The sequence below is a fragment of the Leptopilina boulardi genome, unplaced genomic scaffold (assembly GCF_019393585.1).
Source record: "Leptopilina boulardi isolate dan_hultmark-lab unplaced genomic scaffold, ZJU_Lbou_2.1 LbouV2_165, whole genome shotgun sequence".
NCBI classification, from domain to species: domain Eukaryota; kingdom Metazoa; phylum Arthropoda; class Insecta; order Hymenoptera; family Figitidae; genus Leptopilina; species Leptopilina boulardi.
In genome coordinates this window covers 5,330,982-5,344,987 of record NW_026137713.1, presented here as the reverse complement: position 1 = coordinate 5,344,987, position 14,006 = coordinate 5,330,982, and the positions used below count along the sequence as shown (strand labels likewise).

General features: G+C 22.4%; 2 protein-coding genes across 5 annotated transcripts; one reads left to right on the top strand and one right to left on the bottom strand.

Moving 5' to 3' along the window:
• Nucleotides 1–51: 51 nt before the first annotated feature.
• LOC127277296 (RNA polymerase II-associated protein 3-like) lies at nt 52–9,714 on the bottom strand. 2 transcript variants are annotated; one of them, XM_051298308.1, is made up of 9 exons: nt 9,566–9,714; nt 2,999–3,192; nt 2,730–2,867; nt 2,306–2,544; nt 1,994–2,204; nt 1,576–1,908; nt 1,155–1,487; nt 384–585; nt 52–271 (listed from the first exon to the last, which is right to left on the bottom strand). In XM_051298308.1, exons 2-9 carry the CDS (start codon nt 3,137–3,139, stop codon nt 183–185), a joined length of 1,686 nt encoding a protein of 561 aa, XP_051154265.1. In that variant the 5' UTR covers nt 3,140–3,192; nt 9,566–9,714; the 3' UTR covers nt 52–182. The 2 variants fall into 2 exon arrangements, with proteins under 2 accessions (XP_051154265.1, XP_051154264.1); XM_051298307.1 differs by lacking the exon at nt 9,566–9,714 and adding an exon at nt 3,335–3,472.
• LOC127277295 (bestrophin-4-like) lies at nt 3,873–13,697 on the top strand. 3 transcript variants are annotated; one of them, XM_051298304.1, is made up of 11 exons: nt 3,873–4,597; nt 9,361–9,402; nt 9,487–9,729; nt 10,074–10,208; nt 10,546–10,712; nt 10,825–10,982; nt 11,159–11,398; nt 11,474–11,554; nt 11,723–11,874; nt 12,259–12,399; nt 12,551–13,697. In XM_051298304.1, the coding sequence occupies exons 3-11, from the start codon at nt 9,551–9,553 to the stop codon at nt 13,509–13,511; spliced, it is 2,214 nt and encodes a 737-aa protein (XP_051154261.1). In that variant the 5' UTR covers nt 3,873–4,597; nt 9,361–9,402; nt 9,487–9,550; the 3' UTR covers nt 13,512–13,697. The 3 variants fall into 3 exon arrangements, with proteins under 3 accessions (XP_051154261.1, XP_051154262.1, XP_051154263.1); XM_051298305.1 differs by having other exon boundaries at nt 9,358–9,402; XM_051298306.1 differs by lacking the exon at nt 3,873–4,597 and adding an exon at nt 8,576–8,598.
• Nucleotides 13,698–14,006: the final 309 nt, after the last annotated feature.

The window sequence follows — 14,006 nt, the reverse complement described above, 5'->3', positions numbered from 1 at the left end:
AAAGTTCATATTTAAAAAATGTTAATAATTAAAAATAATAAAACCTTTTTTTTTTAAGAAAAAAATATATTCTAGAGAGAAACATTAACTTCTCTATTATTATCACCTTTGAGACTTAATTATTACTGTAATGTATTTTTAATACAAAATTAAAAAAAAAAATACTTAGTTTTGTATTATAGTCACAATTCGTATTTTTGGCGAAGTCTGTCAATTTCTTTTTCTGATTTATCTTCCACTGTTTTACAATGTTCGAGTAACTCTTTTAAAGCTGAAAAATAATATATGTAAAATAATAATAATAATTCAATATATTATATAAAAATATGAAAAATATTAATAAAAATTGATTTTAAATTATTATAAAAAGAAACAAAACAAACCTTCTTTAGTTTTTCTATCAATAAACATGATAAGCGTTCTGAATCTTTTAATATTGCTTAATTCATCCAAATAATCGAATATAAAAAAAATATTCATTTCATTACGAGTGAATTCTTCTCTAATAATCATAATAATATCTTCAAGAACACTGGATTCCATTGAGTCTTTAAACAATGTTGGTATCGTATTTGGTCGAATTTGCTATAAGATAATTTAAGTTTATTAAGGGGCGCATGATTATCCCATAAAAATAATTAATTAGAATTTTCATTTTAAAGAATTTTATTAGAAATAATTATTTTTTGAAACTAATTTTCAATTTACGAATTAAAATTTGACATAATTCCTTTTTATAAGAATTTTTAATTAACAAAATTTTTAGCTACCAAATTTTTGTTTGGCAAAAATTTTAATTTATAGTTATTTAATTTACATGAATTTTTATTTAAGAAAATTTTAATTTAACAGAATTCTTATTCAATTGAATTTTGCGTGATTCGAATTTTAAAATGACAGAAATTCCAATTCACCGAATTTTAATTTGTCCAAATTTTTAATGATTTTTATGGTAAATTCACAATAATTTTAAAATAGAAAATTATATTTTTTAATAACTATAAATATTTTTTAAACTGAAAATTAAATATAGTTATTAACTTAGTTTTAAAGATTAATTCATTAAACTTAGTTTTTAATTTATTAAAATTAATAAATTATAGGTAAATGAATTTAAATCTGTAAAAAAGTAATATTTAAGTAATCAAACTTACTTTTAGATAAAAGGCTCTAAATTTCTGAGATTTATTTCTCTTCCATTCTGTGAGAAATTGTACCGCTGTTTTTGGAGCTGATGGAATATCTTGAGAATTAATAACTTCAATAAATGGTGTCTTTTGTTTTTTTATTACATCATTATTCTTCTCTTGTTTTGTCTCTATGATATTTTTGTGTAAATTAATTGTATCAATTTTTTCAATTTTATCCTTATTTTCCTCTTTGACTGCGATCTTTTTATTAATATTGGAATTATTTTCATCATGAGGTATTGGTAGAATATTATTTCCAAAATTAACTTTTTTAATAGTCATTTTCTTCATTGTTTCCTGAAATGAAAAATTAAATTTACTATTTAAATATTAATTTAAAAAAAATATATTTTTAAAACTTAATTAATAGAAATAGAAATTAGACCTTCGAACGTTGATGAGGAGGCAATTCGATAGGTTCAACGATACTGTAATTTTCATCAATTTTTGGTAACCAATCGGGTAACTTCTTTTCAGATTCATTTGAACTTTCCTTAATTATTGATTTAGTTGATTTGTTGTTTCGAGAACTTTTTTCATTTTCAGATTCACTGGAAACTTCGGTTATTGTTAATTTACTTGATTTCTGTAATTTTTCAACTTCTTCTATTTGTGGTTTTTGAATTTTTTCTTGTTCATTTATTTTGGTATTACAAATTTTTTCACCAATTTTCTTCTCGATTGGTGTATCGTCAAAAACTTCTGTGATCTTGAGAGGCTACAAACAAGTCAATTACAAAAAATTAAAGTCGATAAATAATCAATACAATGGGGAAACGACGAATGTTTTTTATTTTACTTACTTGATATTTCTCAAATTTCTTATTAATTTTCGAGAGCATTGATTTGGCTTCTTTATTGGAGGGTTCTAAATTTAATACACGTTTAATGTCCTCTTTAGCTCCATTGTAATCCTCTAATTCTATTCGAGCTGTAGCTCGTCTATGATAAGCTTTAACGTAACTATCATTTATTTGTAAAGCTGCTGTACAGTCCGCTTCGGCCGAATATAAACTACAATTTGTTCAATTTTACAATATAGAAAATTATAAGTATTGGATAGAAAATTCTTTTTTTTTTAATATAAAATCTATATGAAAAGAATTTAAACTTACTTGTCTTGTTTCAAATAACACAAAGCACGATTGGCATAGAAAACTTCATCGTAAGGGAAAATTTTAATTGCTTGTGAATAACTATTAATTGCCAAATCATATTGTTTCTTTTGAAAAAAATTATTTCCATCTACTTTAAATTTTACAGCTTCGGAGTGCTTTTTTTCTGCACTATTAATCACATCATCTTCCTCTTCGTCACTTTCATTTTCTTCGTCCAGTTTTCTGCAGGCTGCATCCTTTAAAAAATATACGGATTAATTAAAGTCTAGATTATTTTAAAATACGCCTCGAATCGATTTTAAGGTCAGAATAATTTAAGTAAATGTATTTAAAAACACCTTCGGCATTTGGTGCCTTTTAAGAATGTAATTCAAATTATTTTTGAGATATTTATAAATAATAAATTTAAAAAAAAGCATACCACATCATATTGACTCCAGGAAGAATAATCATATGATTTAATTCGTTCAGGAATGGATTCTTTACTTGTACTTGGAATTGGAGGTGAAGTTTCAATTATTTTCTTCTTTTTATTTCTAATAGGAGGCAGAATTTTTATCTAAAAATAGTTTATTCAAATATTAATTGTATTTTTAGTACAATAAAATTAAATAAAAGTTGTAGTAAGAAAAGTTCAAAAATAAATTGACAAAAAAACACGTGCTCAACTTAAAAACAAATGAAAATTACCTCCTCGGTAGAATTTAAAAGTTCCTCTTCTTTGCGCTTCATTTCTTGTTCCCAAATTTTTAAATCCAATAATTCTTTTTGTAAATCTTCAGAATTATCACGAACTTGTTTTTGTAATAATAATGATGTTTTTTCGTCCATTATTTATTTGATGATTTCACAATTTTTATAGGTTATGTTACACTGCAATGTGACTGTAATCAATTCAAAAAAATAATAGAATTTACTTAAAATCAAACAACAATTGAAGAACACTTTAAAGAATTATTATACACAAAATTATTAACGAAAATCAATAAAGAAATCACTTAAATATTGTAATGAAATGCGACTCACAATAATCTGTTTAATCATTAAAAGCCGGTAGCAACCTGCATTCAACCAATGAACTTTCAGAATTTACGAGAATTTACAAATATGCAATTTTATTGGCTAGTGTGTAATTCAAATTTTGGCGGCAAGCAGTTGGTCAACCTGAACCGCGAAAAATTAAATTAATTTAAATAATACGTTTTTATTCTTATTGTTAGTGAATTTTTTAAATTGTTTTTATTTAATTTAACAAATGTAATAATATATAAGAATGTAATTAATATACAAGAATGTAATAATATAAATGAAAATTTGGTTAAATAGAACTTATGCTAAATAAAAATTATAAAAAATGGAAATTTGTTAAATATTCAATTATAAATGAATATTCGGCTAAATAAAAAAAAATAAATTAAATTAATTAAATAAATAAAAAAAAATTAGTGAAATAAAAATTCTGTTGGATTAAAAATCGTTGAAAAAAAGTCGTCTAAAAATTTGATCAGTACTGAAAATTGAAATTAATCGATTTCAGGTAATAATCACACACGCGTCTCTTAATTGATGCTATCATTTAATTAAGGGAGACAGACTGTTAGATATAAATTTTCAAAGTCAGATAATGCTCGTGAGCTTGACATTCAACCCCTTTAAAGATTTTGGGAAGTTTGCCATCGAATCAAGATCGTTCTGTTTCCAATGTTAATATTCTAGCTGAGTGCATACTTGTCGAGCAGTTCGTCGTCGATGAGCGACTGGCGCGCACCTGTCGAATTTACTATTTTATCATCGCCTACAAACAAGTGCCTTAATTAATATTCTCATATATTTTTCTTTATAATTTTTTTTTAAAATATTTTCACCATTTTTTTTTAAATTTGTTATTAAAAAAAAAAAATCAATCTCATGCCATTTTTTCCTTTTTTTTTCTCAAATAACCCAAAAAAAATTTAAATTTCAAATTCTTCTGCACAAAAAAAAAAACGTTCATCAAAAGCATTTTTCTTGCTGTTTTCAACAAAATCTTTCCTCTTAAATAAATAACATATTTTTCACATCGTTATACCAAAAGTTTATAAATAAAATAAACTATACACAAAATAATCGAAAGTGTGACGAAATGTTATTACAAATTTTTCCTTGCTTGGCAAGGACAATTTTTTATAGTTTTTTGATATAAATTTTTAACTTGAAAATAAAAAAAAAAAAAAAAATATTCATTACTGAATATTGTGAAATGAAATTGATGGAATTATGTGAGTCACATTAGCTACGAAATGTTGGAAGGTAAACGAATATTATTTATTGCAAAAGGAAATAAGTGTCTTTTGCATATTTTGTTTTCATATTACTATAAATAATGAAAATTATAATTACATTATTTTTATTATTATTATTATAAATGTTTTTTTATATATTTATTTTTTTTACAAATAACGTATATTTTTTTATGCAATATATTAATAATATATTGTAATAGGAAAATTAAAAATGAAATTGTTTATAAATTTTTTTTGTAAAAATAAAAACATTTACTAAATGTAGAAATTATTTCTCAAAAATTTGTTATTTATTTAGAATTAAATACTGAAATAAGGTTTTTTTTATTTCTTATCACTCAATAAAATTAGAACGAATTATGTAAATTATAAAATGAGTTCAATGACATTTTGTAATCTTAAAATATTATTATAATTTCTAGTTTCTTATTCTAAATATCTGGTTTTTATTTATTTTCTCCATCCATGTGATCAGTAAAAAATTTGTTAATAGATAAGGTATTTTTTTTTTTTAAGAAAAGTCTTGAAGTTTAAAATTTATGACCTAAATTATATATTAAAAGCGCATAATAATAGACTTTTATATTATAATTTAAAAATCATTAAAAATCAGAAATTTTTCTTCAAATAATATTAAAAAAAAATAATTTAATAATATTCAAATTATTATTTTTATTATTTTATTCATTTTCACGCCGATTAGAGTGAAATGAATGCCAATTAGAGAAGACGTAATCTAATAAAATAGGATTAACTGATAACATTAATCAGCATGAAGATTAAAAAAAGCTATTTGCATTTATAATTTAAATTTTATGCGAAAGAAAAAAAAAAATTTCACAAAAATTTATTGAGAAAAAAATTACAATCCTCGTGACCATTGTAATTATCGATTGTATTGATTTTTTACAAGTAATAAATTTCCATTTTTGTTTAGTGCAAGAAGGACCTTCATTCTATACTCATCGAATAGAACTAGATTAATGTACTCTCTTTTTTAGAAAAAAAAAAGAAAAAAAAAGAACTGACATAAAAGTCATTTATGGTTACAAGACTGTTCATTAAAATATATAAAAAAAAATATTAAGTCATTTCAATCAGATCAAGGAAAAAGTTTTCAGTTCATTTTTTTCGTATCAATAGATTTTTAAAAAAAAGTTTTTAAGAGATTTAATGAAATTATTTGTTTAAAAAAATTAAAATTCTCGGATTTTAATTATTATTATTCAGTAATATATTGTAATTATTGGTTTCGATAAGTTTTGACAGAAATCTGTAAATTATTATCACATCTTTATCAACACAAAATTTTGAAATGTTTACTTACGGAAATGCAAAATCCACTTAACCGCGCTCAAGTTGCAAATATTTATCAAATTCATTCAAAACATGCTTTTCGATTGCTTATTTATTCACGTGAAATTCATATTGAACTATTTTCAAATTTTAGAATTATCCGAGAAAAAATGTTCTCTATATAATTTTACAAATAAAATAATAATATTAACAAAATATCAATTTTATTTTATGGAATTAAACAAATAATTTACATTACAATTCACGTACGATTAGGTTAATAAACTTTATAATATTTTTGTCTCTCAATAATATTTTTGAATCAAATGAATATTTTTAGTCTCTATAGTATTATTATTTCTTTTTCTAAAAAGTTATAATTATAAAAAAAATATTCTACTCTATCACATAATTTAAAATTATAATAATATTTATTATTATTATTATTATTATTATTATTATTAATTTAACTTGTTATAAAGAGTTAAATAGAACTCGTTTTCTTATTTTTTAAACATATTTTTTGAAATTAAAATATTATTATTAAGATTATAAAATATTCAAAAAAAGAAAAGAAATATAAGTTAAATTTTTATTTTGTATTTACATTAATTTAAGAATTTTTATATTTACTTTTTTATTAATTAAAATAATAATCTTTTTAATTAAAATTTAAATATTAAATAAAAAATTTTTTTTTAAATAAATTGGGATGTCAAAATAAAGTTAGTGATTGTTAATGAAAAACTTTAGAGACTTTCTATTATGTCCATTTTCGCAGATTTCTGTAATATACCAGTTTTATTCAGAGTGATATATAGTGTCGTAGAGATAATCATGTGACGTGTAGTCGTTACCCTCGTGAGAATTTTGCAATGTCTAGGCTCCTTGTAATCGACAAATTCGCGAAGGTTTAAGTTATGCACTTAAAAATATATTTAACTCGAAGGTTTTCGATAGTACTTGTGTCTAACCAAATTGTCACATCTATTTTTTTTTTATTATTTTTATTACTATTAATTATTATTATTATTATTTTTTTTATTATTTTTATTATTATTATTATTATTATTATTATTATTATTATTATTATTATTATTATTATATAGTTGTTATACAATGTTACACTAACGAAGCTTCTTCTTTACACTTTTCCGTGAGATTATAAATTAAGACCTTCTTTTTGAAAGAAAAAAAAATGCACCTAATTGATCAAAGTCAATCAAGCACTAGTGAGAAAGATTGCAGAGAAATTTTCACATCCTCTGCAATCTGGATGCTTTTATATATATTCTCTTCAAAAGAAAAATTTTCATTGAAAAAAATAAATCACCAACGCCAATTTTAGACAATTTGTTTTTTCTTTCTAAATTTGAAATATCAATAAAAAGCCTCAAAAAAAGTAATGTAATATAAAAAAATGATATTTTTTAAAAAATATAATTTAAAAAATATAGACATAAAATAAAAAAAAATATATATAATAAAATAAAAATAATATTAATTATAATAAAAATTTATCAATTTAATTTGAAAAATAGTAATTAAATTTTAAGACATATTGTATAATAATAATTAGCATTATTTACAAATTGGTAATTAGTAATTTATTTAAATTTTCCATTATTTTAAAGTTTCATTTTTTTTTCTAAACATTATTTAAATATTATCAATAAGTCATATATTTGCATTAGAGCGTGACTAAGAATTTCTATTTTATTCTATTTTTATCATTTCGTTGACTTTTTCAAGCCTCCGTTTTTGTACTCTTCTTTGTTTTTTTTAATATATATATATTGTTAAAAGGTAAAACTATTTTTTATATATATAAAGAAAGTATAATTTTTAATATATTTTTTTTCTAGCGAAATTTATTTTGGCAGAGATTGTAGACACAATTTATTACACCCTTTCCCAATATATGTTTTTCTATTCATAAATCCTAAAAATTGTTTTTCTTTGATAGTTTTTTTTAAATAAAAAAATGTTACATAAGTTGTAAAATAATTTTAATCGATTAATTAATTTGTTAGCAGTATGTATAAAAACATTTAATATACTTTTTTTTATTTTTTTTTTTATTTAATTGTAAAAAAAATCATTATCAATATTATATAAACAAATTAGGTATTTAAATATTTATTTTTTGTTAAAAAATTTAATATTAATGGTAAAAATTAAAAATTTTTGTTAAATAATAGATAATATTTGGATTTTCTCTTATATCAAAAGAGTTCGTATTACATATATACGAAGCTTGGTCTATATTTATCGAAAGTCTATGAACACTGGCGCGATTCCCGAGACTATTATTTACGGGTCGGACGAAAAGTCATTCCTGACCTTTTGCGATTAATGATCCTACTGTAAAGAAAAAAAAAAGAAAAACATTGTTGAAACAGAATTAAAAAATTTTTTTTGTAACTTTTTTTTCATTATTATTCGCAAAATAAATTAGAAAAAAAAAGATTTAATAAAAACCTTTTTTTTATTGTTCAAAGAGATTTAAAGAACAATGTATATTGAGAAAAAAAACGCCATAAAATAATAATCAATAAAAAAATTCAAGTAAAGGTTTTTTCGCAGGATACTTTTTTTCACACTCGCAGGTGCTTTCACCTGACCTAAGAAGTTATTTCAAGCTACCTCAGAAGTTTTCAAAGTTGAGACGAGAGATTAATGATTGTTGAACTCGAGCTGATATTTATCAATGTAGGTCTAGGTTGTAGACCCTTTCGAGATTGGTTTAACAAAAGTTCACTTTGGTCCTTATAATACTTTCTTTTTATATATATAAAAAATAAATTTAATATTGAAAATTAATTTAAAAATATTATTTTATTAATATGCTAAAAAAAAAAGAAATTAAATTGAAATTGTTTTCAAACGATATGTAAATTACTTATAATTTTATTCAAAAATAATTAAATTAAATAATTCTTTGCTTCGGTAATACGTATATTATTATAATCATACATTGATTCTACCTTGAAAATATTATAATAATAAATAAAGAACTAAAACGTGCATAATCTTCAATGTAACAAATGTCTGTTTATTTTGCAAGAGTACGTAAAAGATCAGAACAGATCTGGAAGAAAACCACTAAGTAAATTTTCTCATTATATATTTATTATGTTTATATATTTTTCATAAAATCTGCGAAAAATATTCCATTTTCAATTTGAAAAAAATTCGGTTTTTTTTTGTAATTCAATTTTTCGAAATTTCTTTTTGAAACGAAGAAATAAATTCCAAAATTCCAATTAATTTTTATCAATTATTTTAAAATCATTAATAATAATATATTAATAATAATAATAATAATAGTAATAAAATAATACAAAAGATTATAGAAATAATAATAGAGAAAATAGTTCAAGATTAAATAAAAAAATTAAGATAAAAAATGAAATAAATAAAAATAATGTTAATTGAATTAATTTTGATTTTATGGTATGTTACATGGAGAAGATGGGAACTATGTGCGAGTCCCATGGGATGTAGAAGGGACAGGTAAAAAAAATTTACTTGTAAATTTAATTGTAATATAAAGTGCACATTATAAATAAAAAAATTTGATAAATATTTTTTTTTAAGGTTTCATAGAAAATCCTGCTCCTAGTTTAAGAAAAAGCAATTTTTGATTAGTGGATAAAGAAAAATGACAGTATCTTACCAATATGAAGTGGCCAGTTCAACCAGTGGAGGATTCACCAGGTTGCTCTTTATGTGGCGTGGCTCCTTATACAAACTCATCTACAGAGAACTTCTACTTTATTTGATTCTTTTTGCTGGTCTTTCAGCAATTTATCGACACGTCTTAACACCCTCTCAAAAAAGGTGTGCAGAAAATCACAATCTGAAATACCAAAAAAAAAAGTTAATAAATGCCTTTTTTTTAAATATTTGTTTGAAATTTAAAAAAAATTGGTTTTTAAAATTATAAAAAAATAAAATAAAAATTTAAATATATGTCATAAAAAATTGTTTAATTCAAACAAATAATAAATAGTTTATTTAGCTATGAAAATTTTTATTTTATTTTTATTTCATACAAATTTTGTTTAAATAAAAAAAAATTTCTCTCGTGAAAATTCGATCCGTTTCTAATTATAATTTTGTTTATTTTTATATTGTTTTAATTTAAAAAAAAAATTTTGAAATAACAATAATTTTTTTTTCAGTATTTTTGAGCAAATTGTCATTTACTGTGACAGTTTAATTACATTGATACCACTGAGTTTTGTACTTGGATTTTATGTAGCTCATGTGGCTGCTAGATGGTGGGAACAATACACAGCGATTCCTTGGCCAGATAAGTAAGCTTTTTTTCTAATTATTATTATTATTCATTTTTGTCAATAATTAAGGTTTCTGTCCCATTTAATAATTTAATTAAACTATAATAAATAGCAATTTTTTGGGACTAAAATAAAATAAATATATAAAGCTGTGTATATAAATTTTATTCTAGTCCCAAAAATTTGTCATTTATTAGAATTTTATTATTAAATTAATTTTTTTATATTATCTATTTTATTTGTTTTATATTATCAATTTTTTTTATTATATTTTTTTAATATTATCAATTTTGTTTAATTTATATTAACAAATAATCTATTGATTAATTAATTTAAGAAATTAATTTTTCTCTAGAGTGATGCACCTGGTAGCTTTATACGTAACCGGAAATGATGAATACGGAAGAATGCTACGCAGATCACTTATGCGTTATTTGAATCTCTCATTGATTCTCGTTTTAAGATCAATTAGTTCTGCTGTTAAGAGACGATTTCCAACATTGGATCATGTTGTCGATGCTGGTAATAATATACATATATTTTATAATAAATTAAATTCACAAAAAATTTTTCTTTTAAATAAATTAATTAAATTTTTTTTTAAAATAAATAAATAAATTTTTTTTTAATATAGGTTTTATGACATCATTGGAATTAGGTTTATTTCAATCAGTTCCAAGTCTCGAATTTAACACATATTGGATACCTTGTACCTGGTTTATTAATTTATTGAAAGAAGCTCGTCGCAATCATCGTTTACCTGATGCACAAGGACTAAAAATTATCATGGAGGTAGAAAATCTTTTTTTTATAATAATACTAATAGTAATAATAATAAATTAATAAAATAATAATAAAAAATAAAATAAATAATATGAATGCAATAAAATCTATCTAATCTAATAAAAAAATTAATACTAAAAGTATAATAATAAAAATAATAATAATTTTTTCTCACCTTTATATAGGAGTTTAATCAATTTCGTTCTAAATGTGGACTTCTTTGGAGTTATGATTGGGTCTCAATTCCATTAGTCTATACACAAGTTGTGACACTCGCTACTTATAGTTTCTTTGCTGTTGCTCTCGTTGGACGACAATATATTGACAGTGATCTAAATGGGACCAAAAAAACACAAATGAAAATTGACATTTATTTACCAGTTTTCACAATTCTACAATTTTTTTTCTTCATGGGCTTACTTAAAGTGAGAACAAATAATAATCATTCAATGAACAAAAAAAAAATTAATAATTTAATAATAAATTTATTTTCTTTTCAGGTTGCTGAGCAATTAATTAATCCATTTGGCGATGACGATGAAGATTTTGAATTAAATTGGCTAATCGATCGTCATACAAAGGTTACTTTTTCATTATATTTTTGCCATTGTTATTATAGTTTCATTATTATTAGTAAAAAAAATTGGTAAAAAATAATATTAGTAAAAAATAGTAATAGTAAAAAAAATTATTTAAAAAGGTTAATTATATTAATAATAGTGAATTTAAATTTTTGATATAAATGACAGGTATCGTATCTTGGAGTAGACACATTAATGAGTCGATGTCCACCTTTAGTAAAGGATTATTATTTCGATTCGGAAAATATTACTTTACCCTATACGGAAGCTGCCGCTGCATATAAAAAGAAAACTTATAGAGGAAGTGTCGCAAATATGCCGTAAGTTAAATTAATTTTTTTTTTCGAACCTGCTATTGATACACTGAAAAACAAAATTTATTTGATTCAAATAAGCGATTAGTTGACTGTTATCAAATAAATATTTATTAAATAATTATTATTTCAGTCAATTAAATGGCATTTGTTTCAAATACAGAAATATATTTTATTTGATTAAAAAAAAAAAAAAAATTATTTGGTTCAAGTAAATATTTATTTGATAATAATCAAATAACCGATTATCAAATAATTCTTTTTTTCAGTGTAGATATATTTTCATCTCTCTAAAATTAAATGTGTGAAATTTTTTTTAAAATTTCTTCAGACAAAAAAATTACAAAAATTCTAATTAATCAATTAATTGCACAAAATAAATAATTTTAGAGTACCAGAAGATAAGCAATCTATGTTTCTACCGGAAATTGCTGAAGAAGATGACAACAATAGCAAATTAAGTGCAACACCACGGACATCAAGTGCAAGTTTAGCTAATCACTTGCACGATAGTCCAGATGTTGATAGGCGGTAATAATTTCATTATAAAAGATAAAAAAAAAAAATTTTTCTATGAAAATAAAAAAAGAAAAATATAGAAAAAATACAATTTGAAAATATTTTTTATAATTATTTTTTGTTTTCATTATTATTTTCATTAATTGAAGGACATTTGTTTTAGCCAGATTAGTGGCTCTCCTGCGGACAGTCCAAAGATCATTCAAAAAGGTAGTGAAATTATTGTTCCATTGGAAATTCAAGAAACAATTATTGTCGATCAATCAACCACTGATAGACGACGAACCAGCACCTTGATGGAAGCTGTAAAAAAATTCTCACGAACAAAATTACCAACGCCACGTCTTGATCAAATGCGAAAACCATTTTTTGCCCTCACTAAATCATCAAAAGTCAATATTCAACCATGGCCAAGCGCAACAAATCTCACACATTTTGCAAATTCACAAAAAATTGATTCACGTAAACAATCTGAAGCATCGACGACAGTTCAAAGAGCCGATTCATTTAATATTCCCGTTATTGATATTCGTCATTCGTCTCTGGATGAACCAGGTGATAATAACGATAACGAAACTGATGACGATGATGATGATGATGAAAATATTCCATGTCCACATCGTGGAATAATTAATTCTGCCTTTTCACAAGAGAATATTTCTGATACACAATCAAAAATTATTTGTGATTTTTGCGGTGAAATGTCACATGATATTCATTCTGAATTATTGTGTCATTGTAAATGTCATTATAAAAAAAATTATTGTCAACATATTGAGGAATTATTTATTGATGATAGGAGAAAACGACTTCACAATTATCCAAAAGTATTGGCTTATCGAAGAAAAACAATAGAATGTCCACGATGGAAAAAGGGTGTTCGTTGGAAAACAATGGGCAATAAAATTGTTGTTGAAAAAAAATCACGAAGAAAAACAGTTGACAGTGTACCATCAGCAAAGAAACTTGTTGCATCAACAATGAGAAATTCATTAAATTTCAGTAATTCTGAAAATAATTTATCATATGATGAGAAAAAATGTAGTTGCTCGTATAAAAAAGAAGAATGTACTGATGATGATGATGATTCATCAATTGATGGACAAAATAACACGAAATTATAAAGTTTAAAATCAATTTCTTAAATTGGAAATTTTTTTTATAAAAAAAAATTTGATTTAAAAAATCAATAAACTTTAATTTCATTGTATTTAGATAATTGATTATTGTCAAATTAATTTAATTTTGCATTTAGAAATTATCGAGAATTTCTGTAGATAGGAAATATATATAATTTTGTTTTTGATGTTTTATTGCTTAATTCTTAAATCAATGATAAGTACTTAATAATCAATGTTTGTAATAAATAATTTTCTCATATTTAATTATCTATTCATTATATTTATTAAAAAAAATAAATATTAGAATATGAATAATAATTAAATGTTAAATCTCTGTAAACACCATAAATGTATTTTTTTTTGTAAATGTAAATAATCCTGTAAATATTGTAAATAAAAATAAATTACGATTACCTTTTTCTTTTTATCTTCTTCTTCAAACAAAATATATATTTGGATTAAGTCTAGCCAATTTGATTAACAAACTTTTCTTTTTAA